Raw genomic sequence first — 27441 nt, 5'->3', positions numbered from 1 at the left:
CATCAGCAAAACTGTCGGGGAAAGTGGTGGAAAATGACGCCGGCGGAGGAAAAACGTCGGGAGTAAAGGAGCCCAAGCCCCGGGCCCAAACCCTCACGGAGGGGGCTGTGGAGGTTAGAGAAGCCATGCGCAGCTCCCGCCGCGGCCAGAACCAGGGCTGGAAGCCTCGCGAGATCTTGGGGAGGGGGCTCGGGAATCTCGTTGCGTTGCCTAGCGACGGGCAGGACGCTCGCAGGCCCCCAAGCTAACCCCTGCTGTAGCCTTAAATCTCCTACCATGGGAGAAGGCGGCGGCCGTAGCTTTGGGACCACTAGGGAGCTGCAGAGGCTGAAGCAGCAGGCGATGGAGTACTACCGGGAGAACGACGTCCCGCGCAGGCTGGAAGAGCTGCTCAACTCCACCTTCTACCTCCAGCCTGCCGACGTCTACGGGCACCTGGTAGGGACCTGGGACAAACACCCTCTTCCCTCCAGCCCCTCTCCCCCCGCCCCACGCTGCGGCAACGCCACGCGCCTGCGCCGTTGAGTCGCGCACGCGCGCCGCCGCCGCGGGCTCGGGGTCCGCGGTCTTGCCGGGAGGCGACGCCTGGGGGAGAAGCGGTACGGAAACGTGGGCGGGAGAAATCGAGAGAGAGAGAGAGAAAGTGGTGGACAGGCAGTGGTTAGAGGAAAGCGGGGTCTAAGGCGCTTATGGGGCCGAAGCGACAGCTTCCTCGCTGCCTCTGAGCGGGTCCGCCCGGGTGCAGTGCTTTTTAAACACAGACCTTAATACCGCGTAGCTCAGCTTGCCAATCTCCAGCGACCTCTGTTTGAATACGGATGAGCGCCTCAGCTTGGCCTCAGCCTGCCCTAGGGCCTCATGCCCAGCCCGTTCTCACTGCTCCCAAGTCTCCTTCCAACCTATGCTCGCCTTGCAGTGCGCACCTTTCTCACCCTGGATGCCCACCCCCACCCGACCAGCTGCCCCCCAAACTCCAAATTCACATCAGTCTTGCCCGTTTCGCCTGAACTAACTGCCCTCGCGTGTTCCTAAATCATTTCCTAAACGTAATGAGACCCTTCCTAGGCTTGCGAGCTTCGTGGAGAGCAGGGGCCTTTTCCGACCACCTACCTAGCGCCTGTGCTCAGCACCGGGTCAGGCACATACCTTAGCCTTAAGCAATGAGCAGTCGAAACAAACAAGCGTGTTCTCATCTCCAGATCCGTTAAGAACTAGCCAACAACGCCTTCCTCCTGGAAGGCAGTGTGGTTGGGACAGCCGAGTATGTACATGCAGAAAAGACGCACAGTGTGTTTACAAGGTTCAAAACCACACCTGGTTGTGGCAGTTGATATTGGGGGGAGGGGCGGTCCATGAATGTTTATTTCTCTTGGTCATGTCCTAGAAGTAAAAGTTGTATGTTGATGGGGCGCCTGGGTGGCTCAGTGGATTAAGCTGCTGCCTTCAGCTCAGGTCATGATCTCAGTGTCCTGGGATCGAGCCCCACATTGGGCTCTTTGCTCGGCGGGGAGCCTGCTTCTCTCTCTCTCTCTGCCTGCCTCTCTGCCTACTTGTGATCTCTCTCTCTGTCAAATAAAAAAAAAAAAAAAAAAAAAGTTGTATGTTGGGGTGGGGTGGGGAGGGACATGCTGAGCTCCCAGTGCTCTGTGATTTATGTTACTTCACTTAAATCTTTAGGACCACTGGGAGGTAAAAAATTTCAGTTTTACAAATACGGAAACTTGGCCCGGTGAATTTAGGTGATTTTCCCAAGGGACACAGTGAATAACAGTGACAAATCGAACCAGGTCTGTGTTCCCAGTACCAAGGGATTGCATGGTACATAGTGGACACTCAGGCACTTATTTGTGGCACAAATGAATGAATGCGATTCTACATTCCATTCTCTTTGCACTCTCTCTTACTTGAGGAATTCTTGAAAGTTAACTAGCCTAACCTTTTCATTTCACAAAGACACCAAGACCTTGCCTCCCAGCTACCTAGTGCAAAAGTTAAGACTAGACACTTGGACTCGGGTTCCTTGATGTAATGTTCTTCCCAGTCTGCTAGGCAGCCAGGACTTTGGTTTGTACACTTCTCTGGGAGTTTATACCTTGGTTAGGGACCAAAAGCACTGTTATGTAAAAGAACTGGAGTAATAGATAAGGTGATACATGATTGTGCTAGACTGAGGGACAGAACACTATATGTCAAAGGAATTCAGGGATAGGGAAGAACCTGTAGGCTGTAGCATCTGAGAAGGTTTTGGCTTGGACTTTGAAGGATGTTCAGGAATGACTGGCAAAAAGACAATGTCACTGCCTGAGTTTTAGCCATCTGTATTTTCATTTAGTTTCTCCCTCTATCAAGTCCAATTAAATCAGGTTACCAGAGCAGCCTTCCTAACCTTAAATCTGATCATCATTCTTTTGCTCAGAAACCTCCTGTAGCTCCTTACTATTCCCTAAAGCCTGAAGTTCCTCACTTCCTCCCCTTGCCTTATCATACTCCCTCTACCCAAAGTATCTGCCCTTGACTCCTCCTCTTTGTGTGCCCAGTGAAATACTACATATTCTCCAGTGTTAAGCTCAAATGCCATTTCTTCACTGCTTCTGTACATATTTGAGGAACTGAGATAATGAGGAAGATCCTTGGGGGCAATAGTAATACAATCTAGTCCCTTATAGTTTGATAAAGAGTTTGAGACCCGAAGTCAAGCAGATCTGATTTGATTCTTAGCCTTTCCACTTAGTAGCTGTAGTGGACTATGATATTGATGCTCCCCAATGAACCATACCACCATTGTGACTGCTCTTATGTAAATCTCTCCTACACCTTGGGACCTGGCCATATGACTTGCTTTGATCACAAGCCCCACGCCAAGCACAGTGCAGACAAAAGCATGGTAAAGTGCTGCCATATTGAGGTTTGTAGTATTGGAGTACTCCCTCCTGGTAACCAGTCATCATGTTGCCTGGAAGTCAATTACCCAACTGGAGAGAGAGATCAAGGTAGAGAGGCTCTGGCAGATGCAACAGCTACAGGAAATCCTGTGAGAAAGACATGCCCAGCCAGCCTCTAGGATGTTCTAACCATCCTGGCTGAGACGCCAAGACACATGAGTTAAGTCATCCTGGATACTCTGGACCCAGTCAAGTGTCCAGGTCATGGAGCCTGAATGGGAGACCCCAGGGAAGATCAGCCAAAAGAATTACCGCGTTGAGCCCAGGCCAGATTGTAGAATCATGAGTGAAAAAATGGCTTCAGCCACTAAGTTCTGGAGTCGTCTGTAACTAAGCAGTGAGTAATTCAGACATTGGTTACTTTACCTTATACAATTTTTCTGGAACTGTTTGCTCCTCTGTGGAACGGAAATGATATGATTTACCTGACAGGGTTGTTTTGAGAATTTTACGACATAATGTATACAAAGTTCCCAGGGATGTGTCTGACACATTAGTTTATACAAGATTTAATTTATGGAATCCTAAATATGCCAGGCACTGTTGTGAGTGATACAGTGATAAACAAGACACTCCTTCAAGGCATATACTAAATACTTAAAAAATGTTAGTTCCTCTCTCTTCCTAACATAATAGTGTACATTGTGGAGACTTGTTACTAGTTATTTCAAATTCACTATAAAACACAACACACAAGCTAGATGATATTTTTTCCTCTCCTGGTTCTAAATTCATTGAGACACTTACTCTGTAACATATGAACCATCATCCTTAAAATACATGATGCCTTGGGGTGCCTGGGTGGCTCAGTGGTTGAGACTCCGACTCTTGATTTCAGCTAGGGTCGTAATTTCAAAGTGCTGGGATACAGTCCAGTCTGGGGGTTCTGCACTCAGCGGGGAGTCTGCTTCCCCTCTCCCTCTGGCCCTCCTCCTGCCCCCCCACACTCTCTCTAAAATAAATTATATATACATATATATAAATTATGTATTATACACACACACACACACACACATATATATATACACATAGGTACATCTATATATACGTATATGGTGGCTTGAAAATTGACTTTTGCTTTTTTTTTGCTACCTGTGGGTTGGGATGACCTGTTATGTCGGCTGAGGTCACTGAATTTTGAATGCAAAGATCAGAGGCCTGTTCGGCAGTGAATGCAGAGAAAGAGCCCAGTACAGTCTGTTGATGAGGACCAGGAGGGTGTCCCCTCACCTTCCCTTCCTCCTTCTCTCCCCTGCTCCTGCTCCTCCTCCGTGTAGAGACGCCATCTTGAATCTTTTTACTCGGGCTTTTTGAGTGGGCTTTCTGCTTCAGCTTCGTGCTCTTCTCCCTCTCTCTTAGAGCACTTCCAAATGGCTTCTGCCTTCCACATCAATGAAATGGCTTTCACCAAGGTTCCGACAACCTGCTTTGAACACATTCTGTGTGTGAACCGCTGGTGAGTGAGTAGAGCCTCTGCAGAAGCCTTCACCGTTAAAATAACAGATGCCTCATGGGGAGGAATAAAAACTGGCCCCCAGGAGGTTCCAGAGTTTGCCTCACAGCATTCTAGAGACGATCTGACTTCCAGATCTTGTGCAGCAGGATGGATTAGGACCTGCTAAAAAGTGACATGGGATCTCTAAGAAATGTATGGGAAAACATTCTCAGGTGTGTCATGTTTGATGGACACTTTGCTTCCAAATAGGCATCTTTTTGGAGAAGCTAAATCCTAATTTTCAAACAACTAATCTCCCCCATTGGGTAGCTCGAATCATCTAATTAAATCAGAGGTATTTGTTTCAAAGTAAATTAATATGGCTAAGACTCCAATCTTGAGCTATTTGTTTGTTTCTCCTCCCTTAAATTCATTTGTACTACAAATTTCACTCTGAGGCACCGTCTCCAGAACAAATTGGAAGGCAACATGGCAGATGGAAGATTATCTGCTTCAGGAACAGCCCGAGTTAGTGTGGGCCTCATACTCCTGATTTGTAAAAACAGGGAGCATAACCACATTCCTCATGTTTATTTTTCTTCCTAAAATGCTTTGAATTTGGAGGTAGACTTCATGTCCTTCTCCCTTTCGCCCATTGATCGAGAGCAGTTGACATGGATTCTGGACTCAGACTGCCTAGAGGCGAACCTCAGCTCAGCCAGCTATTGTGCAATCTTAGGCAAAGTATTTCATCTCTCTATACTCGCTTTCCTCATTTGTACGGTGGAGATTTTAAAAATACTGATCTCTATGGGGTTGTTCTATGACATAAATAATGTGGGTGATGCCCTTAAAACAGTGGCCAATACCATGATATAGTCTTTAAAAATAAAACCTACAATAACTGTATGTTATTGTATGTAAATATATGTAAATACATATAATATATGTAAATATGTGTATGTAATTATAAATACATATAATATATGTAACTATATGTAAAAATAAAACATACAATAACTGTATGTTTTAGGTGCTTTATAGTTCTATATTTTCTTAGATACTATTCTGTAAAATGGAGACGTTTATTTGATTTCTAAAATTGTGGGATTATGTCATTTAAAACTGATTTTTGAATCAGTCCTTTTATAAGAATAAAAGACTTTTGTTTTCCTTTTTTAAAAACTTTGTTCAGATGTTTCATTTTGCTTGTAAATAAATTCACGTTTTACAATCATTAAAAGAAATAAATGTACGTGAGTTTCTGCTGAGAGTTCGAAAGAGAACAGATCATTCCATATCCCAGAGACCCCGCATCAGGTTAATCCAAATCTCAGCACGTGAGGGCAGGGCAGTTCCCACAGAGTTGGTAGTTCAAACCTCACCCCCACCCCCTGCCCCCACCCCTGCATGTGGAGGACACTGAGGGGAGAGGTCTAAAAGAAACTAGAGTAAATGTGAATGATCTTTTAAATATAAATTAGTCATGGTATTGTAATTTTTGTTTGTGTGTGTGTGTGTTGAAGGCAAACTGCTTTTCTAAACTTGCAAAGCCTCCCACCATATGCAGAGTCGTGGGGAAGAGTGTATTGGATGGATTGGGGCTTCCAACCCTCCAAGTGGAAATATTCTGCACCATTCAAAATTTCCCCAAGGTAGGACGCAGCTCACATGTGTTCTTTATTGTGTCTTGGTTCCTTCGCATTTATTGTCTAAATTGTAGAAAATTAAGGTTTTGAAATTCCATGTTTGTGAAATAAATACATACAACTTGTAGGTCGTCATGCACATAAAGCATGAACCCTACAAGGAAGCATTATGGCTTTATTAGGTTTAAGTGCAGTATGGGTACAGACATGGCATGCTAGCCTGTACATGATCCAAGATGGAGAAATGGGGCAAAAGTAGTTTTTAAAAAAATCCGACATCATTAATGTGATGAGTTCTGTAAATCTATAGGTATGTTTATAGATTCATATGTTTATATATAAATTTACATAGATTTATAGATATGTGGGCTGATCGACATAAAGGAAAATTTCATTTTCATAATTGTAATAATTCACTTGAATTGCTACATATTTGTTAGAAGTAAATTTGCTACTGTCTCTGGGAGGCAAATAATTATGATGAAGTCTGTATCCTTTTAGCTATTTATTGGAGAGGGAGTGATAAAAATGAAGTTCAATGTAAGATTTTTATAAGTGTATTTTAACAAGGTAATAATTTTAAATGTTCCCTGAAGTTGGGTTCCATACAGTTTCAACAGTTATAAAAATATCTCAAGGAAAATTACATATTCTCATTTTCCCTTTGAAACTGGTGATAAAATATCATGCACATTAAAAGCCGGATACATTCAATTTCTTCCTTTCTGGAAGAGGGAGGGAAGATGTAGAATTCGTTGATGTTATTTCCAGAGCATATGTTCGGTGGTGATCTCAACGCACTTTGAAGTCCTCGAGAATGTTCTGCCGGAGCTGGCAGACACAGAGCAAGAAGCAAGGTCCGAGGCGGTCCGCATCGCGGTGCAGTGGGTCAACGAAACCATCACCGAGGAGCTTCAGGGCCTGACGCCCTCCGACCAGGCTGAGGTGGACCAGGTGCTCAGGTAGATCTTCCGCTTTCAAACGGAAGTGTCCAGTACAAAGAGTATCTCTTTTTTTTTTTTTTTTTAATTTCACCCGCCAGTAAAACAGGTCTGTCATATCTAGAACGTATGGTCAGCAAGTTGAGTAAGAAGCCTATTCGAAAGCGGTGAAATGCTCTTTTCTAAAAACCTGGGTTTTTTTCCTGTGTGAGGGAACATCAGGCCTCTCAGCCTCTTTTCCATGTGTATTCAGTCAAAGTTTCAGTAGAAAGTTTCTCAGCAAGAGCACTGGTAAGAATCCAGATGGTGTTCTTTCTGGCCCCTACCTCCTAGCCACCTTTGAAGGCTTCATACGCTTCCACCGAGTCCCAGTGGGTGACGCTTGCGGTCAGTCCTCCAGCCACAAACAAGTCCTTCATGCTCTGCCCACAGGTTGACTTTAACACGCGACAACCAAGGCAGTGGTCGCTAGGGCCGTGTCAGTGCAGTTCAATGCCCAGCCAAGGAAGGGTGAGCATCACTGTTCCTTTCGTGCAAGTCCAGTGCCCCGAGCCTCTTGGCCCAACAGAGGTCAGCTGGATTCTGTCTCTCTCAAAGCTCCACCACTTGTTTAATTAAACAGAACATCCACAAAGCTGGAGCAGCTGAGGTCACAGAGGTTGCTGCCTGGGTTCTCCTCGAGGATGTGCATGGATTCCTGTGTCACATTTAGGTCTTTCGTCCATTTTGAGTTCATTTTTGTGTGTACCTTTTGGGACTTCTCAAGGATTTTTTTGGTTTGTTTTTGTTTTTGTTTTTAAACTATTCATTTTACGGTTTCTTCCCCACCAAAAAAAAAGAAAAAAAAGAAAATGAATTCCTGTCCACTGTACTATACATTTCACTATCTACTCTTGACCCATTTTTCTTTTTGTGGTCGTTTATTCAAAGAGAAAAATCCAGTAGCCCTTAATCAAATAGCATATTCAAATTTTACTTTAAGTATATAAACAAATAGGCTCAAATAATTAAAAAAAAAAAACAAGCACCTAAAATTTTTAAGACTTTATTTCCAGGCCAAAATTAATTTCAGCTCTTGAACACGGTGTTTTAACAGCATCATTATTTTGGGGCCCTGGAAAGTGAAGCTGATTTGTCTTTAAGTAGCTAAAAAAAGCAGAGTTAATTGTTGACACAGGTTGAATGGAGGTCAGCACTCAAACTGACCAAAATTATGAGCAATATTCACTGTAAAGCCATATTTTCTTGGCATGAAGGACATTCTTTGGAAATAAAGCTCAAGAAGACAAAGAGAGGAGAGAACTGGAAAAGAGCCTGGAAGACACAAGAGTGTCCATCCCTTCTCCTGCACCACCACCACCGCCGCCTCCACCCCCAGCCAAAAAAAGGGGACAAAAGCAAGGTCAGTGTCTCATCTTGCAGAACCTTCGATAACTAGAGTGTGAGGAAGAAAGGCTGAAGCTCCGGTTGCCTTTCCAGTTAGAGTCTTTTTGCTGCAGACCTAGGGTGGCCTCCCCGCCCCAGGTACCATCCATGCTCAATGCCACTTCCTTGCTCGATGCTGCCATATGGGGCAGGCAAGGCTTTACCCCATCAAGCCCGCCCCTTTGTTTGAAAAGAAAAAATATTTCTTACCCAGAAGTGAGCACTTACCAAGCAAAGTACACTGCATAGTGGCAATGCTGGGGACAGGGAGAAGGAAAGTGGCATGGGGGACCTTTAACTGCCCCCAAATATCCATTAGCTCATTAAAAGCCACTCGATGTTTTAAGGATTAGTGATATCTTTTGATATGAATAACCAACATTTTCTCAATCCTATTAATAACGTATTAATAAAAGTTCTTGTGGGGCGCCTGGGTGGGTCAGTGGGTTAAGCATTTGCCTTCAGCTTAGGTCATGATCTCAGGGTCCTGGGATTGAACCCTGTCTCTTTGGCAGGGAGACGGCCTCTCCCTCTGCCCCTACCCCTAGCTCATGCTCATGCAATCTCTCATTCACTTTCTCTCTTGCAAATAAATTAAGTAAATAAATAAATATTACATAAATAAATATATAAATAAAAATTATATAAATAAATATTATAATAATAAAATAAATAAAATCTTTTTTTAAGTTTTCATTGGGAGCCTTTGCTATTTTAAAGCAAATAGTCCAAGTTGTCATGACCCTTTGTTCCACGCTTTCCAACATATGGTGAACTTGAGCCCCTCTAGTATTCCGGAGCTGCTGCTCGTGTTGTAAATAGAGTTTTACATCCGTCCAACATGCTCCTTGAAGACATGAATCATGTCTCATTCAGTTTAGCCCCACCAGGGCCTAGCATGATGCCAAAGCACAAAGTAAACACCCAATAAATGTGGGTTCCCTGGGATAAGAAAGCACCAGAACCAGGAAGGGACCGAAGAGACTATGGAGACATGGTTTCTTATCTCCTGGACTCAGATGCTGAGGCCCAGAGAGGGAAGAGAGTCTCCCAAGGCAAAAGAATCATGTATGACCAATCTCCATGCACAGGGGGGGCCACTGCTAATTACCGGTAGAGATCTGCGGTGGGTGTTCCTGCGGCGGTTGCTGTTGACTGACAGAACTTGGAGCGCCAGAGAAGGGAAGAAGTCGGAGGGGACAGTAGTTCGCTAAACCTTTGCTGTGTGTTATGGGGTCACGTGCCTTACTCCGCTTGTCTTACCCACCTGACCCAGGCCAGCAGCTGGGGACAGGCACCGGCCATTTACAAAGGATGGTGTGGCACTCGGGCAGGCTGGGCGGCGGCTAGGAGCAAATAAGAGTGAAAGGCCGGTGAGGCGGAGGGTGCACGGCTGGCTCTGGAAGCCAGTTCTATTACAATGGGACACCTGTTTGGGATTAGCCGGCAAGGTTACTAGTGAGATACACATCCACGAAGAGACGTGTTCAGCAGGAAGCTGGATACGCAGGAGCTCTGGTGGGTGTAGAAAACAAAGGATTGGGATTCAAAGACACTCCAGCTCTTCTTCCTTCACTTCCTTTTGGATATTAGGCAAGTCTTTTGGCCTCTCTAAGCCCTACTTTACTTCTAAGTGAATGTGGGATTGACAGTACCTGCCCTATACCATCGTCAAAGGAGTTCATATCGAATGTCTGAACATTTCTCAGAGTGGCAAAATCTGCCACATGGCTACGGATGATTTGGACACTGGGGAGTCGTAAGTGAAGTCCCACAGAAACTTCTTGAGGGCTTGAGGTAGAGACCATGTTCTCCCCAGCCTCAGTGCCTCCACTTTCTTCACATCTGTAAGCAAAGCATTAAAAAATAAGAGTTTTATTGTAGTCAAACACCCTTGAAAGGAATCTTTTATCCCTGTTTTTCCCTCCAGGGAGGAACGATACTTTTACAGAGAAACCTATTGTGCCTCCAGAACCTGTTGAACCTGTACTGAATGGTAGCATGGCCATAGGGGCTGTGTCACTCGCTGTGGCCAAAACCAGGGCCATCCTGGACAATAACCCCCTCTACTTAAATATTGCACTACTGAAGCAGTCAGGTCAGGTCAGTATCCGTTGTCTTCCATCACGAAGACCTGTGAGTATCTCAACACCTGTGAACCACATTTCTTGTTTCTCCTTGGTTTCCCCTCTTCCAGGAACAGCCCACAAAGCTCACCTTACCTTTGCCAATGGTGTCTCTGGTCAGCTGCGGGAAGTCATCGCCCGGGAAGCTGAATTTAATGAAAGAAGTGATGTGTATACCCCATCCTGGAGTAACAGCTAAACAAGTACCTTCGATGATCTCACACTACTTTTTCCCTTTTCTGTTAAGATTTTATTTACTTATTTAGGGAGAGAGCATGAGCAGGAGGAGGAGGGGAAGAGGGAGAGAGAGAATCTCAAGCAGACTCCTGGCTGAGCACGGAGCCCAGTGTGGCGCTTGATCCCAGAACCCTGAGTTCATGACTCAAGCTGAAATCAAGAGTCAGACGCCCAACTGACTGAGCCACCCAGGTTCCCCTCACACTACTTTTTCTAAAAAAAAAAAAAAAAAAAAAAAGGCTCTGTCATCGACAAGTCTTTCATGTAGGTCCCCAAGGCCTATGACAACAAGGGAGGGAGAATTAAATATAAAATGAAAAAAAAAATTTAGGCAATCAGAAGTGGAAAGAAAGCAAGACCTCAAATACAAGGGGCCCATTTAAGCCACCTTCAGTCTCTGGTTCCCTTCAGCACTGACTTGTGCCTGTGACTCACCAAGGAGCCCTGGGTGAGTAACTTGGCAGCCATGATGGGCTGGGAGGTTGTTACCTGGGGGAGTCAGGGCATCCTTATTTATGGGCCGAGGCACTGCAGCAGCAGCAGGAGGAAGCTGGCTCTTTCCGGGCAGTCAGATCTGTTCCAGAAGAGCTCCAGGGCCGGCCAGACTGCCTGGCATGCAAGAGAGGTTCAGTGCGTGCTTCTCGAATGGAGGACTCCTAAGTTGCATCTTTATACTTAGTGGTGTGCTAGTTTCTGTATTGTTCTTCACTGGCCTGAAGGAGCCCTAGTGCCTCTTTAAATCTCCATGAAATATTCTACCAGTTAGGGCATTAGAAAGAATTTACATTTAGGTACCGTATTGGATGTTTTCAGGAAAAAGTACAGGAAGTTCCATCCTGTCAGGTAATACATGGAGTGGTATTTTTTTACCTAAGCTAGTGAGAATCACTATTTTTTCAATCTCAAGATAATTTCTTCATGATAAAGAATTCTTTTTTAAAGAGAATAACTGTTACCTCACGATGTATCGATTGTGGAACACTAGGACTTCCTAGCTGGCTCACTGTCTGTCCGATCACGTTCAGATCCCAGCGCCAGGATCCTTCCTGCAGTTCAAATCCGTTGGGTTATTGGAGGACCGGCGTAGTTGGTATATGCCATCCTTTATTTGTCTTCGTGTGCAGATCCCACAATCATCAGGATATACATTCCTATTTTTTAAGTGACAGTGGCTTTATACCAGCTCAAACACTGTCATGGAGAATCCCTTGCTGACCTATAGGATGTGTATTTGCAAAAAGGGTTGGTCAGGAGACTATGAAAGAGAGTAAGCCAATGGCACCTGTCAGTTCTGAACAGCGAAGAAAGCGTAACTGAGAAGAGCTTTCATTCATATCCAACCAAATAAAAATTGACGGCTGAAGATTAGCATTTAATCTTCTGATTTTGTAGATCACATCTAATCCACTAACTAGGATATCTTATTGGGGACTCTACAAATACTCAGTTAGAAATAGCTAGTGTGTGCCGTAAGTTTTTGTATTTGAAGTTTCTAGACTACAGTTGTGGAAGATCATGGTTATTATACTTACAGGGTGTGGAGATGCTTCTGGAAATTCAGAAACATATCAACAAAACAATTGAAATGGTAGGTAAAGAGAATCTATGGTATCTAATTGCTGATACTGACACCTCCCAGTATACAAATTTTACTTTATTATGAAATTAACTCAATATTGTTGTTATGGATATGTAAATGTATTCATTGGGTTTTGGGCCCTGGATTTGGTTTCTAAAGGCACTTGACAATCTCATCAGCTGCCTCTGTGGTAAAATTATCCCTTAGGAATTGCAAGGAAAGGATTTGGCCCCTAGGATGTGTGAGCCAGTTTAGTATAATGGTTAAGGCCCAGACTCGGAGGTCTGCTTAGAATCCAGTGTTGAGCAAATGCGAGCTTTTGGCCAGACAGCCCTTGACGGGGAGGCCACAGAGGCAGGGCGATGACGGGGAGCCATAGGTATGAGTCCCTGGTTGTGCCCGTGTTTGTCTTTTTCTCTGCTATATGTCTCCTGCCTCGCCCATCATGCTTCCCGAGTGTGGTGTTTTTACCAGGGATAGAAAGTTCAGCTGACTCCGTGGTGCAAAGAAGCTGGAGAACTGTCTTTGCATGTACTCTGGTGTGAGCCCTGATTGATTCTTGACAAGCATGCCCTAGTTTACAGAGCCAGGAAATGCTGGGTATTAAAATGCACCCTTAAGGGCTGAATCCTTGCTCCAGAGCTCGGTCAACACCCCACATTGTGGGTATTGAAAATGACCAAATGTCCTTGGAAAGTATCTTTGCTTCGGTCAACACCCCACATTGTGGGTATTGAAAATGACCAAATGTCCTTGGAAAGTATCTTTGCTTTTCATCTCAAATGATACTACGCAAACCAGATTCATCAGATTTAATGACCTTTGGCTGTTTCCAAAAGTCAAATCCACCCTGCAGCGAAGTGCTTGTACCTTATTTATTTGTACATTATTTAGAACAATATTCAAAACAAACTCAAGGCAAATCGCACAGGGGTGTTGCTCCCTAAGGGCAAGGAGGGGATGTTGTAGGAGTGAATAATGCTTCATTTGTATGAATAGAAATGCATTTATAGGAATGGAGGTGGAAAAGAAGGATCAGAAAAGGACCACATACCCGAGTCTGAGAAACAGTCTGGAGTTTTTCAAAATCGGGAGGGGCTGGTATGGGGTGTGTGTGTGTGGGTGTGTGTGAGTGTGTGTTGGGAGACTCACAGTGTGCCTGGTCAGGCCCCAGGACCTGAAGCTCTGCTTGCTGCCACAGAGTCTGAAAATGGCAAGTGATTTCTCTCTCTCTCCTATCTCATAGCCGCCACCTCCAAAAACAGAGACCAAAAAAGGGCATAACGGAAGCAAAAGAAGTCAAGTAAGTTTATGTATTTCTTAACCAGACTTCAGTATGACACGGTTCATCGCTAGAGCCCCTGCCCATGTTCCAGCCCCGGTCAACGGTGCTCCAGGCCCAGGGCTTACACACACACAGAAACGACCCAGCGATACTCCTCCAGGAGCGCCAAGCCCCACAGCCCCCGAGCTGGAATGTCACTGGGCCCCACCCCTCTGGCCACAGGCTGCCGGGCCAGCGGCTGGCTCTCTAACGGACGCCCCTGAAGGTGTGCGGAAGCATTTATGAATCCAATATAACAGAGTTGAAACTCGGTAGGTGACGTGTTGGGGAGAGTGAATCTGGCTAACCAGCTGAACGGCAGATAGAATGTTTTCGATTGTAATCTTATCCCTACCAAGTAAGAGAGAAACAAACAGAAGGCACAAGATGATAGCCCTCTCTTTCTTCGGGTCCCGAAAAGGCACCCAAGCCCCATTTCAGATGAACCATTACCAGACCTCCGATTTTGTCGGTAGCCTGACAAACAGTTCTTGTCCACACTGGCCGGGGTGGCCTCAAGAGCCTCCGGAAGCCATCGCCACCTGATCCGGCCACGGCTTCAGTGGCTGTGGGCGCCCAGGAAGACACACCTCTCAGATGCCTGGACTTTAACAATAGAGTCGGGATAACCAGTCAGAATCCTGGAGACGGTGCAGGCGGTGATGGGACTAGTAACGGTGAAAAGTTAAATTCCTCCTCCGCACTGGGAGAGAGAAGAGAAATGTGTGAGGAAATACACGAGGAAGTGAAGTGCCTGGTCGGTAATCTGTAGGGATGAGCACAACACTCTCGCCCTAGACCCGGGGAGAGAGCCGGGGCGTGGGGACCAAGTGACCCAGCGTCAGCGCGCTCCGCCGCGCTCCAGCAGGCTGTCCTGGGTGTTCTGAGAAACGCGGGCCAGCATCAGCCCTTCCCATGGTCAGCTTTCCTACTTCTTTTCTTCCTGTTAGAAACAGGTTAAATGGGAGATTCTAGAGAGCCAGCCGTACCAGTTAAGAGGCCTGAACTCTGGAGCTAATCTTCCTGGATTAAAATCTGTTCCAAGTTACTTACCTCTCTGTGAAATGGGACAGTAATTGTAGGTGCTTCAGGGGCTGATGTAAGGAGTAAATGTGGTTATGTAAAGCGTTTGGAACAGTAGCGGGCATTTAATAAGCTCTCAAGAAGTGATGCTTACAGTTGAAGAGTCAACCAAAACTCGATTGATACACAGCAATTTCCCCACCTGTTTCATTGCTGAATAAAGGGTTCCTGTCCCTGCCGTTAAGAATGTCAGATGGCGCTTATAATGAACTCGTGCGATCAGCAGAGAAATGGGATATTTCTGCCTCGGTTCATGTTTGCCCTTGAGTCTGGCGCACGCGCACACACACACACCCCCTTCAGAATCACCGTTATTCTGCTTCAAATGTGTGATAATTCCTAGTGGCAACTTAGAAGGAGGGCACGGCAGGGCTGACCTTGCATCAGAAGCACATGGCTGCCTTTCCCGGGGCTGCTTTCGGTCCCAAACCGCCTTCCACCGAAATCCATCCGTAGTGCTGCCTTATTTTAGCAGAAATCTATCTTTTCTCAAGTAAGACCTTTCCTGAAGGAGGGTTCCATGTTCACACTTACATTCTCCAAAAGGAACATGGAACACAGGAAAGAACAGGTTTGGAAGTGGGTGGAGGAGGACAGAGGGAAGGACCGGACAGGTACTAGTAAGCACAGCCTGGAGATTCGCCCACCTTGGGGTCGCGGCTCAGGTCAGCCCGTGTACCACGGCAGGGTTGATCAGGACATTATACAGGCACATCTAAGACCGAAAAGTGTGTTCCCCGGTCAAGCCTGAAACCATGAGGGTAAGAAAATTACTCCAGACGCTTTGGGCAATCATATGCCTAAAGGTCATGCAGAGATGGGTGATGCCCAGACATAAGACTGATGCGGACTCAGAAGACCACATGTTTAGAGAGCTGTGTCTGGTTGTCAGTGGTGCCTAGTTTATAACCAGGAAGCTCCAAGAATCTTACCGGTCTGTATCTCTAAGCATCATTTGCCTTCGGTCTTTTAGCAGCCCATCACGGGCAAGATGTCGCATCTTGGCTGTTTGACCATTAATTACGACACCATAGAGCAACCGCTGGTCCTAATTCAAGGCATCTGTGCGAACCTGGGGCTGGACCTGGGGACAAACCTGCACTTAGCCATCAACTGTGCTGCCCATGAGCTGATGGATTATGTAAGTTTCTGCTCTGGAACACATAACTTGTTGGGTCCCATTATTTTTAAATTAGGACTCAAAAGCAGCACATACCTGAATATTTTTCCAAACAGATCCTATTGCTTTTATTAATATTGTGTGCAGCTTCCAAATATAAATGGAGTCGAGAAAGCTGACTTAGCTAATGACCAGAGAATAACATAACCATATAATTTTAGAAATTAACAGGAAATGTCAAAATAGCTACATATAGAAATTCTATAACAAAAATTGCTAAAATGGGGTGCTCCCATAGACCGTGAGAGCTATTGAAAAATAACAAACTGGTATGTTCTGTTGGGTTCACTCCCTTGGTTGGTAGATACGGAATTTGCCAGGCATAGAAAATGGATCCATTGTAGCTATCACTTGGTAAGCCGGTCTGGCCAGGTAGGTGGTTCTGAGTTTCTGCTGTGACTCCCTTTTTAAATGTAAAAATATTTCCAAGTTGTTGATATTTGTGGAGACTGTATTTTTATCTGGTTAAGCCCATCCACGGTGTTATCCACAGCCTGGGTTAGGAGGAGAGAGCTTTAGCGATGAAACTTCTCCGGAGACTGCACCCTGTGGGGACAATTATTTCAAAAAGAGAGGAAAACGGGTTCATTTTTAACAAGCTTTCATTTGACTTCCTCAGTGTAACAGAGCAGCAGTTAACCTTTGGACTTGGGAAGCCGGCATGTTAGGGAAACTGGTAAAAGTCGTCTGTCTGCCACATACAAGTTCCCTTCTTCAAAAACACAAATGCGGAGTCTGTGATGTATGCAGTGCCCTGCGTGTTGACGTACATTTGTGGTGACTTGGTAATTAATGTCCCATTCAGGGGATATGGCTGAAGAGAATTCCACTTTAATCTGTGATTCTTTTAACTTCAAAGGAAAACTTGAACAGCATACAGGAACTCTTAAGTTTCAGCTGACTTCTAAGTCCTTTTAAGTTTTCTAAAGATACGAAGCGCAGGAAGCCTTGTTTAATGTAATTTCCTATTCTCCACATAATGATTGGTTCCTAGACATACTATTACAAAAAATAATTGCATGTTTTCATCAGCAATGTATACCGAGAACTATGAATATACCGACTGCTAGTGCTAGCTAGAATGGGTATTTTTTGCTTATATTCAGTGAAATGAATTAGCTTGATATCAGATAGTTCTTACAATGTTAATTCAACATCATTAGCATTTCTTTACTGACAAGATAGGCTTCTCAAGGTTTTGCGGTAAAGAAACTAAAAGTTCCGGCTGCCTTTTTAATCTGAGAAAAGTACAAAATCCTTGCAAGTCTGGATTTCTTTGGAACCTGCCTAGTTCCAATGCAATCCATCCCACTGGCAGCCATAGCAGGAAGGTGTCAGCAAACCAGTCATTCTGTCGCCTCCTGCCTCCTTCCTGGTACCCGAATAACCCAGGGGCCATCCCTGAACACAGACTTGGGAATCAGTGCCAGGATTTGCAGAGACATGACACCGGATCCGTTAGCCCCCTTTTCTTCTGTTCTTGATGACCTGGGGCTTCCCAGACTTCAGATGAATGGAGTTGAACTAGAACTCTTTCAGAACCATATGGTTACTGGCAGGGCGTGCTTGCTACCTGCAAAGGAGATGCCGTCACCTGGGTCATGGGACATTTCACAGTGGCTGTTCGTATCTCCACAGCCTCGCCCTGCTTTCAAGTTTTAGGATATTCACGGTACAGGAGACCAGCTGTTTGTTTACTGTGAGTGGAAAGATGCTGGGTTCTGGTGAGTGGGAAGCTATGCACTGCTGTCCTGTTTTATAAATTCATGTCGTCGCCCGTGGGCCCAAGCAGCCAGGAAGCTGGCACCACGTGCCGAAACTAAGTAAGAAACTCTTCCCCTCCTGCTGCGTACCTGGTCTTTTGCATAGAAGGCTTCCGTCTGAAGTCCGCGGGAGGAGCACCATGGGGCATGAAGAGGAAGGGTGACGTGGTTTCCCCAGGCTAGTATGTAACAGATATTTAAAGTACACAGATGACTCATGAGACGATGGCCCCAAAAGGACGTTTACAATCTTTTATAGGCAATGAATAAGCGCAAATGGGAATGCCGCCTTTCCCCTTTGAGGAATCCCTCATTCCTCTTTATTTTGTGATTGTCCTTCCCACCCGCCAGAGTAGAGGAAAGTATGAAGTGATGCTGGGAACATACAAAAACGCAGCGGAGATGGTGGACCTCTACGTGGATCTGATCAACAGGTTCCCTGCAATTATCGCCTTAATCGATCCTTTCAGGAAGGAGGTACCAGGGACCCACCTTGAACTGTATAACAACGGAGAGCAAAATCTCATTCTTTTGGCTCGGTGGCTGGAAATAGTGCAGTTTGGGGTGGGGCGGAGTCGCGCACTGAGCAAACACAGACCCGAAGCGGGGGGCCTGGGAGGGCGCCTGTGTGCAGAACAAGCGAGCTTTCCCAGGCACTTGGGGGTACCCATGTTTGCATGAGCAAGCCAGGGCTGGCCGCCGAGCCGCCAGCTCCTGCTGCAGCGAGCCGGTACCCTGGCCGGGCTAAGTGCTCCTGAACAGGGCCCTCTGCTCAGCCCGTGTGGCATCCTCCTTCCACTTCATACACGCAGGAAAGCTGCAAAGGTGTATTTTAAAAAGGTTTCAAGAGCGAGGTTTTCCTATCTATTCGAGCTCTGACATCCGGCGAGGGTTGTTCCTCTGCCAGAGGGGGCTGTCACTCTCCCTAACGCTCTGGATCTGCAAAACCTACATTCTTGATAGTATGAATTGGAGAGAACCATTAGATCAACTGAACAGACAGTGTCTGGGGGATCAGGCGTGGATTTAGATGTGGGGCATGAGGAGAGAGCTGCATCACGCTCAGGGTCCCCACACCTCCCTTGGCCATCACTCCTGTCACTGCCTGTGCCACAGCTCAGGGCTCAAGGAGCCGCCACCCAGCTCCTTAACCTGCTGGCGGCATCTTCAGACCTTGTTCCAGAGCTCTGGCCTTGTCTGGTTTACTGTGCTAAGATGGCCCATGTTTGGTCTGTTCTAATGGGATAGGTCAGAAACTGGTACAGTGGTCTGGGAGACTTGGTAGATCATCAGTTAAAACAGTATTTCATTTCATGTGATGGTCTTACCAACAAAAACAAGGGTGTTGAGAAGGGAGAGCCTAGAGCCTTCACAGGCTCATTTCCTTCTGTTTTCTGTTCACCAGAAATAACAGTGGCAGCTTCTGGGCAGCCAGTTGTGAGTAGCGTTACGGATAACACAGTGGGTAGGAACAGCTTGGGCTGGAAGAACTTCAGAATCAACGTGGAGCATTTAATGTGTATTAAACAATTTATCCAAAAGATCTTTAAGCTCAAATTTAATCACTTGAAGATTCTGTTCCACGAAGCTGGTTAATTTGTGTGGCCATGGTTCAGGTACTACTCAGCCACAGAAACAACAGAAAACCATTTTGTGGGTCTCAGAAAGGTGTTTAACTCTGATGAGGGGCTCTAGGGTTCCTGTTGTTTTGTGATCATGCTTCATACATTTTAACGATCGATTCTTAAATATTTACCCAGGACTCTGAACAGTGGGACAGCGTCTGTAATGCTCTTGGTTCCAGGTGTTACATCCTTGCAGGAGCTGCATCCAAAAGCATTTCTAAACTTCTAGAGGGTGGGGACATCAGCACCCCCAAATCCAGTGGGCTGATCATCAGACATACCAACCAAACTACGATCTCTGACTTGGTGGAAATAACCAGTCTTCTTGACAGTGAGTAGAAGTATAGGTCTACAAGACTCATAAGGAACTTGTCTTGGTTACACAAGGAGCCAAAAAGGTACAGTTTGTCAGTTAATAAAAAGCATGGTGTAAATCTTGGCAGAAAAACAAATTTCCAGCCGTCCATCAGAGCTCTGGTGCTGGGAGACAATTTGCAGCTAGTGTACTAATCCACTTCCTGGTGGTCCCACAACAGCCCCAGTCCAGGAGCCCCACCCCCGCCCCCCATTTTAGGCGTGACTGAGGACAGTACCTTCTCAGCTTCACACCACAGGACAGTGATCCCACTCGCCCACGCTGATGTTTTAAAAATTCCTCACAAGTTTCAAACTCTTTACCACCGTGAGGTCTGTGACCATGCTTGCCCTGCACCATTGGCTCACTACTCCTGATCCTTCACGTCTTTCCTTAAGGGAAACGTTTTCAGATATGTATGACTTTCCTGGTTTCCTTTCCCCACCCCTACCTGGTTGCTCTCAACCTCCCTCATAGCTTCTGATACTTTCTCTTTGTAGTATTGGCCACAATTACATGTACGGTGATTTAATGTCCAGTATCTGCCCATGAGACTGTGAAGTCCCATGAGCTCACAGGAGTCTTGTTCAGTGCCTGAAACATGGGTGGGTCTCAGGAGTTAGGCAGAAGGCTTGTCTAAGACCTAAAGCAGGGCTCAGAGCTGGACTAGCAGCCATGGGCCTGGGCTCGTGCCAGAGAATGGCATGGAATGCCTGTAGTGCCTTGTCCTGGAGATGGCCCAGACTAGGGCCCAGGCAGGGCTGTCTTGTAGGTAGTAGACGGGAGGTCGCAGCCCTAGCCTTTCCTCCAGGGCCGACCCACTCAGCAGGCATGCTGTCTTCCACTTCGGATCACTACCATGGCTCAGCCTCCAAAACACCAAACACTGTCTCCAGAGCAGGAACCTTGGCTTTGTAGACTTGGCAAACTTCAAGGGGTTCTGAGATCCTCAAATTTGGGTTAAGTACCATCCACACTGTTCTTCAAATACGTTTACATTCAGAAAGACAGATCCCTTTGAATAAAATTCTACACGATGAATTGTGAAATCCAGTAAGGCCTGTCAGCTCCCAAAATGATACCCTTGCACTTCCTCTCTATTTTGTCTCAAAGATGCACACTTTTCTACACGGAACATGGACAAAATGGAAATGTGTCTTACAGTTGGGGTCCCCTTTAGTGGTCCTAAAGATCTTACAATTTATGATATCTTTAATTAAATTTGGCATTCGTGTAGTATTTAGCATCTGAGTTACTGGAAAGAGATAAACAGATAAAACCAGGGTAATTAAAAAATACAAATGTTTAGGTCAGAATTCTCTGGTGGTCAAATCATTGACTCTTCACAGAAAAGTTGTAAATCTTGGCAATTTTTTCAATTTTGTTTCCAGAGGCTCATACATGTGTGTGTGCACATACACACACACACGTGTGTGTTTATATACACATGTACAAGCTCATGTGCATACATATGTGTCTGTACATGTATGTGTGTGTATATATATGCCGTTATGCTCACTGTTCCTATGCCATCTAAACCTGAAAAGAATTCCTCTGCTCACAGGTAAGCAGCGCGTGGCCGTCTTCGGAAGCGCGGAAGGGGAGTCGTCTGATGACAGCCTGGTTGATCTGGCAAGTACTGAAAGCTGGTCAATTGCAGAACTGCCAAAACACTGCTTTTATCATGAATTGGTATTTCAGAGAAATGCAGTCTTTGGCGGAGAAAGTCATGTAACCTTTTATGAAAGACTTGCTTCCTCCCAGACAGCTAGCTTTTGCAAAGAGCTAATCTTTGAACTTTTAAAAAGAAGAAAAATTGAAGTCCTGGGAAAATGATGAGACACTTGAGTGGCTGGGATGTGCACTTGCAGTGTAACTGCCTGAAAGGCAGCGAGAAAGACCAGACTGTTCTTAGACGAAATCAGCATGCTCCCATGCCTAGTAAAGCATCTAATGCGTAGTCACGCTGTTTACCTTTCCCGTCTCTGTTTGTATGCGGACCTCCTTATCTACATAAGGATCAAATACAAAGTTAGAAGAGAAAAACCAAAACCAGCACAGTGTCCGTGCCCTTTCTCCCTGTTTTTAGCAAAACGTGACTTCTCGCTTAAAATCAATTTTGTCCACCTCCCTGTCCCCCCTTAAGGCCATCGGACTCGGTGTCCGGTTTATCAAGTTGGGAGGTCTTTCTCGCGGCGAGCGGATAACTAAGTACAACCGCCTCTTCACTATAGAGGAAGAACTGCTCCAGAGTGGAACACTGGGTACGTGCTGCTTTCTTGCTTTGTTTTCACTTAGCCATGAATAAGAGAACAAAGATTGGAGACGGGGAATTGGAGGCCCTCGGCGGGAGGGCAGGGAAATCCAAAGACAGTTACTAAGCACTGACAAAACTAGGGTGGCAGTTGCAGCAATGTGCTTTGTTTTCTTAATGGATTATCTGTTTACCTGGATGTTTCAAACTCTTGCCCTTCCTCTTGATGAATAAGCTGCGTGGTGCTCTTCAATAGAATTAATTGATTGGAATCTCCAAGCCCACCTTTTATTATGGTCCACATTATAGCTAAGGTCTCTGCACAGCCCTGAAAAGTTAAAGGCAGGTGTTTTCCTGATGATTCTTGAAAACAACTGGTTTTACTTAAGATAAGCAGACCGCATGTTAAGTTTAATGTCATCCGTGGAAAAGGCTGTGGTCTTTTTTTTTTTTTTTTTAAGATTTTATCTATTTATATGGCAGAGAGAGATCACAAGTAGGCCAAGAGGCAGGCAGAGAGAGAGGAGGAAGCAGGCTCCCTGCTGAGCAGAGAGACTGATGCAGGGCTTGATCCCAGGACGCTGAGACCATGACCTGAGCTGAGCTGACGGCAGAGGCTTTAAGCCACTGAGCCACCCAGGCACCCCAAGGCTGTGATCTTGAGAGAAACGAACCAATCATTTGGGAAGTCAAACCTCTGCAAATTTGCTTGCATAGAAGGTATCTTGTGTACTGGGCTAATTGGAGAGAAACACCCCAAAGATGAATTTTTACCCTTCATGTTCCTGTGATGGCCAAAAGCAGGTGCATGGCACACAGAGATATTTAAAGAGACCAAGTTATTTCTTTGCAATTCTAAAAATATTTTGCATTTTAGGACAGAACAAATGAATCACTATGCTGGGGGAAAAGTATGTGTTTATTTAAGTAGTAGTGACAAAATACGAAATTTTCTTGGGTGCTATCCGTAAGATCTCATATATGATAAATGTATCAGGGTCTGGCCTCTAGAGCAAATCAGTTCTTGCATATGACAGCAAGGAATTAGTCCTATGCCTCAGGATATGCACTGAAAAAATAAAGAAGCCAAGAGAGACTATAATTAGGAATGTCATGTTTAACATATGTTACAACCTCAAAATGCTTCCTAAGCTTCATAGAAAATAAAAATGTGATTGAGAGACTCTTTCTGAGTTAGGTAAGGGCAATCAAAGTTAGTGTTGTTCAGTGTGCTACACAGGCCTTGTTTTTTCCAATAGGTAAAATCATATTGTCCTACATATTACCAGGTTGTGGGTTTTTTTTTTTTTTTTTTTTTTTTTTTTGTCATCCTGACTTGTGAAAGCCTTAAGTTCCTAAAGGACTCACCACATTTCTAGCCAGACTTCCCCACAAGAGAAAACAGCTACTTCCAGGCATCAGAAAGGATAGTGACCTGAGGCCCAGCCCCTCTCCCAGGGCCAGGGCCAACCCCTGGGCGTCCTGGCCTAGATGATCAGATCACAGGCATGCCTCATTTTATTGTACTCTGCTTTACTACACTTCTCAGATACTGCATTTGTACAGAATGAAGGTTTGTGGCAACCCTGGGTCAAGCAACTCCCTGGATGCCATTTTTCCAACAGCATTTGCTCACTCCACGTCTCTGTGGGGTCAGCAAACTATCTTTGTTATGATCTTTGCAGTGATTAATTCGCTGGGAGCTCAGATGATGGTGAGCATTTTTTAGCAATAAAAGATTTTTAATTAAGGTAGATACATTGGGTGTTTTTGTTTTTAGGCATAATGCTACTTCTTGCTCACCTCACAGACTATAGCACAGTGTGAACGGAAATTTTATATGCATAATTTATTTATTATATTTATATTATTTATCATTATTATATTATATAATATATATTACATATAATATATATATTTATTATATTATTTATACGCAAATTTATAGCATAATGCTACTTCTTGCACACCTCACAGACTACAGCACAGGTGAACAGAAATTTTATACGCATTGGGAAACCAAAAAATTCACGTGACTTGCTTTATTGCGGGGTCCAGAACCGTATCGCTGGGATCTCTGATGAGTGCCTGCGATGAAAATTTCCCTGTCATTGGCCTGTGGTCATACACCCTGTTGACAGTGGTCGATAAATGGGAAGGAGACCAAGAACTGGAGAGACAGATCTCCCCTCTGAGAGAAGGAGTAGGAAATCCTGTCAAAGCTCAGCTGTTAACTGAGCACTGTCACTGTCACTGTCCACATGGACCCGACTGGAACGAAGTCTGCAGTCGTCTGCTTGGGAACGCTTAGTTGGCGATGGTCTGTACTCACATAGTGGACTGGCCTCTCTTCTAGTTCCTCTGCTTCCTCTGCTCCTCTTCCGCTAAGCCTCTGTCCAAAGTCCACTGCATACCGAATGTTCCAGAAGGGCACCAGGCAGACTGAGCAAGACGAGTGTATTGCACAGTTAACATCTGAGCAAAGTCAGGCCTAGTTCTGAATGGTCCTGGGACCTTTTCTCATGGTGAGGGGACACCTCTGGGCAGTTCTGGAGGTGGTCTCCTTTACCCACAGTACCAAGAACATCAAACTTGGCACCACTGGATTCAACACTAAACTTTATTGTTGTTGTTGTTAAATAGGTTTCAATGAAGAACACATATTTTTTCCCTTGAATGATGACACTGAGAAGGGGACCGAGGCACCCGAGGCTGTGGCTACCGTGGCTGGCGAGCCAGCCGAGCTCCCAGAGCCCATCTTCCCCACAGAAGTGATGGAGGCGTCGGCCAAAGCATGAGCTTCTCCTGGATGGGGCTGTGGACACCCGCTTTTCGGCCACGCTGCTAGCATGAGACCCGCAGAGCCCACCTGTGTCTTCACATGGGCTTTGCTCTAAAACATCCCTAACCAGCGTGCTCTTTGATTGCTCTTGTGATTTCTGTTTGGTAACACTGGTACCTAGTATTTCCGCCCGAAATTACGCCTGTAAACTGTGTCTTCCAGACCTCGAATGTCCATGGGGAAGTTCCCTCCTGTCCACTTGGGGGGCCAAGACCTAGTAAAAGAGTCCAGCGCCTCTGCTGCTGAGCGCACATGGGGGGCAGCGACGTAGCCGTGCCCGGAGGCACAGGCACATCTTGCCGCCTTCCTCAGGCAGGAAGAAATGTGCGAACTTCAGTCTTTCTAGCAGCCAAACAGCTGCGGCTTACTTCCTTGCCCTTCATCCCTCTTCCCTGACTCCCTCCTCTTTCTAAATTTTCATCTTTATTATATTACTTGTACGCTTGTGGGTGTCCTAAGATCCTCTTTAGAAAAAGCAGCAGTCTAAATGAATAAACCCATCCGTAAATGAACACCGATTCTGAAGGTAATAATGCTCAGTTACTTCCGCAACAGCATCTCACAGGAGACAAAGGACGTATCATGCAGGCTAAGGGCCTCCCTTGTAAGGCAGTATCGGGGCTATGGCAGAAAAGTACTGGAAATAAATTTATTCAAACACATACCTTATAGATATAATAATATCCTACTGCCTTGTATAATTTAGATTGTCTGTTTAAACTTACCATTTGCTTTCCTCCAAAATGATAAAAATTGTGATATACTGACCTGTGGGAGAGTTGGCTAAGTTGAGATTTCTGAGAACTTTTCCTCTTGATGAGCCCCCATAGGGAAATTTAATGGCCTCATGGTAACACCAGGGCCTTATGCTCAAAGCAGTGATTTAAAATGGGCTCAGTGGCACGTTCTCTCAGAGCCCGGGGCAGGAGGGCTGGTTGGTATCTAAGCTGGGAGAACCGTGCCTGTTTGTGGCTGCTACTGCCTGTCCTGGTGCTTAGCAACACACAGTGAGGTAAGAGAAACTATAAGGAAATTCATTTTATTTATGGTTTTTGGGTTTTTTTGTTTTTTGAGAGGGGGGAAGGGACAAAAGCAGTGGGAGAGTGAGGATCTCAAGCAGGCTCCGCACACAGCACGGAGCCAGACACTGGGCTTGATCTCACGACCCTGATATCATGACCGGACACCAAAATCAACAGCCGGATGCCTAACCTACTGAGCCACCTAGGCGCTCCTGGAAAATTCATTTAAAACAGGCAGAGCATGACTGGGTGTTTGCATAGCCTTTGCGCATATCCACACACACACGGAATAGGGGAGATTATCAGACAGTCTGCCCTGGAACCATAATACGAATTATCATAATTAAATGAATGGAACCAGCACAAAAATTTATAAACTAAGTTAATAACAAAATTAAATTAACCCAAGAGGTCATTTATTATCTCGACCAGGTCAGGACTTTCATTTCAATGTAGGGCACAGCCCGTCCACCTCTTCCTCACTCAAGGACTAGGGTCACCAATGGAGAGGGAACATTCTAATCTCTCAAAGTGAGAAACACAATTTCTACTTATATCTCTCTCCATATATATATGGTAATATGTCATCAGTATAAAACATGGATTATACACTTATGGAAATTATCTACAAAAAAAAGTAAAAGAGACTAGGCAAACCCCATATAAATCAGTGACGATGGGACTGGGGAATGTTAGTTCCAGGAAGAAACTTCCAAACCGAGCCAATCTGTTACATAAAGGCTGCTTGATGATCCTTCTGAGGTCAGTGATGATGCTGGACAGCTGTCCTCTCTTCACAACATCCTGCCACATAAGCTGATGTTGTTCCACGATGAAAGCCCTTCAACACACACAGAGAAATCATCCCGGATTCTGTAATATGGACCCGCATTTACCTAACCTACAACCTAAAGATGGTCTGGAAGGATGACAAAAATCTGTCCCTGTAGGATTCCATTTCCAACATGCTGTTAACAAAGAAGGTGAGGAAGAGTTGCCGGTGAATGGCGGGAGCCATGACACCCATCTTTTTCACTCATTTATAATGTTTTTGAGGAAATAGCTAAGAACTTCCCCTGAAGACACGTGTGCTGGTCTTCCTGGGTTTTCCTGTCTCGGGCTGTTTGCTGACAATGGCACCCCAGTGGGCCAAACCCCAACACTGATATGAAAAGGAATACTGCAGGCAGAACAAGGGGAGGAAAATCCTACATCATATACCTTTCCACCAAGCTCATTTTCAGTGCTTTCTGACCACCACGAAGTAAGAAGGCAACTTGGAAAAGACAAGACTTTCAAAGACCAGGTACTGATTGGTGCCGGGCCCCGCAACACATCTCACCAAGCAATTACCGTCTTACCCTGGAATGGACAGTGTCTTCCTAAGGGTATCATCCTGCTGATGAGTGTGATGAAATATGGAATGATGGGTGTGTGTGTCCCTCTACTCCTAGGTGTACGTAAAACCCGTTGCCGGCAGACTCCTCCGTCAGACCCAGGAAGGAGAGCATGAAGAAAACACGAGGTAAAAGTCCTCAGAATAAACCACGGTGCCGATTACAAACAATGACTAAAGTCATGGACTCTTGGGCAATTTTCTTACCGAATAGTGACTGGTTTGGGGAACTCAACCAAAACTGTCAATAACCACAGTTGACC

General features: G+C 45.4%; 2 protein-coding genes across 5 annotated transcripts in view; one reads left to right on the top strand and one right to left on the bottom strand.

Annotated features, from left to right (window-relative positions):
* HSPA12A (heat shock protein family A (Hsp70) member 12A) overlaps positions 1-403 on the bottom strand; it is a 155066-nt gene extending 154663 nt beyond the window's left edge. Inside the window, exon 1 of the mRNA XM_004751854.2 lies at positions 276-403. Within this exon, the coding sequence (XP_004751911.1) occupies positions 276-278 (3 nt within the window). The 5' untranslated portion in view covers positions 279-403. The remainder of the gene's footprint in view (positions 1-275) is intronic.
* Positions 194-25278, top strand: ENO4 (enolase 4). 4 transcript variants are annotated; one of them, XM_013055766.2, is made up of 14 exons: positions 195-438; positions 5904-6032; positions 6798-6988; positions 8224-8369; positions 10323-10495; positions 10590-10721; positions 12290-12343; positions 13581-13637; positions 15715-15882; positions 18036-18118; positions 19489-19640; positions 21229-21296; positions 21811-21928; positions 24562-25278. In XM_013055766.2, exons 1-14 carry the CDS (start codon positions 277-279, stop codon positions 24714-24716), a joined length of 1788 nt encoding a protein of 595 aa, XP_012911220.1. In that variant the 5' UTR covers positions 195-276; the 3' UTR covers positions 24717-25278. The 4 variants fall into 4 exon arrangements, with proteins under 4 accessions (XP_044924863.1, XP_044924862.1, XP_012911220.1 ...); XM_004751856.3 differs by having other exon boundaries at positions 18036-18161; positions 19445-19640; XM_045068928.1 differs by lacking the exon at positions 15715-15882 and having other exon boundaries at positions 194-438.
* The last annotated feature ends 2163 nt before the right edge of the window (positions 25279-27441 follow it).

Source organism: Mustela putorius, unplaced genomic scaffold (genome assembly GCF_011764305.1).
Source record: "Mustela putorius furo isolate JIRA1106 unplaced genomic scaffold, ASM1176430v1.1 tig00003909_pilon_pilon_pilon, whole genome shotgun sequence".
NCBI lineage: Eukaryota > Metazoa > Chordata > Mammalia > Carnivora > Mustelidae > Mustela > Mustela putorius.
The sequence above is the reverse complement of the archived record's forward strand: the minus strand, read 5'-3'. Positions and strand labels throughout refer to the sequence as shown.

Excerpts from the sequence above, each read along its gene's own strand:
- ENO4 (XM_004751856.3), top strand. The coding sequence starts at position 277 with ATGGGAGAAGGCGGCGGCCGTAGCTTTGGGACCACTAGGGAGCTGCAG. Across the intron at positions 21,297-21,810 it reads ATGACAGCCTGGTTGATCTG|GCCATCGGACTCGGTGTCCG; the intron begins GCAAGTACTGAA and ends TCCCCCCTTAAG. Across the intron at positions 21,929-24,561 it reads GCTCCAGAGTGGAACACTGG|GTTTCAATGAAGAACACATA; the intron begins GTACGTGCTGCT and ends GTTGTTAAATAG.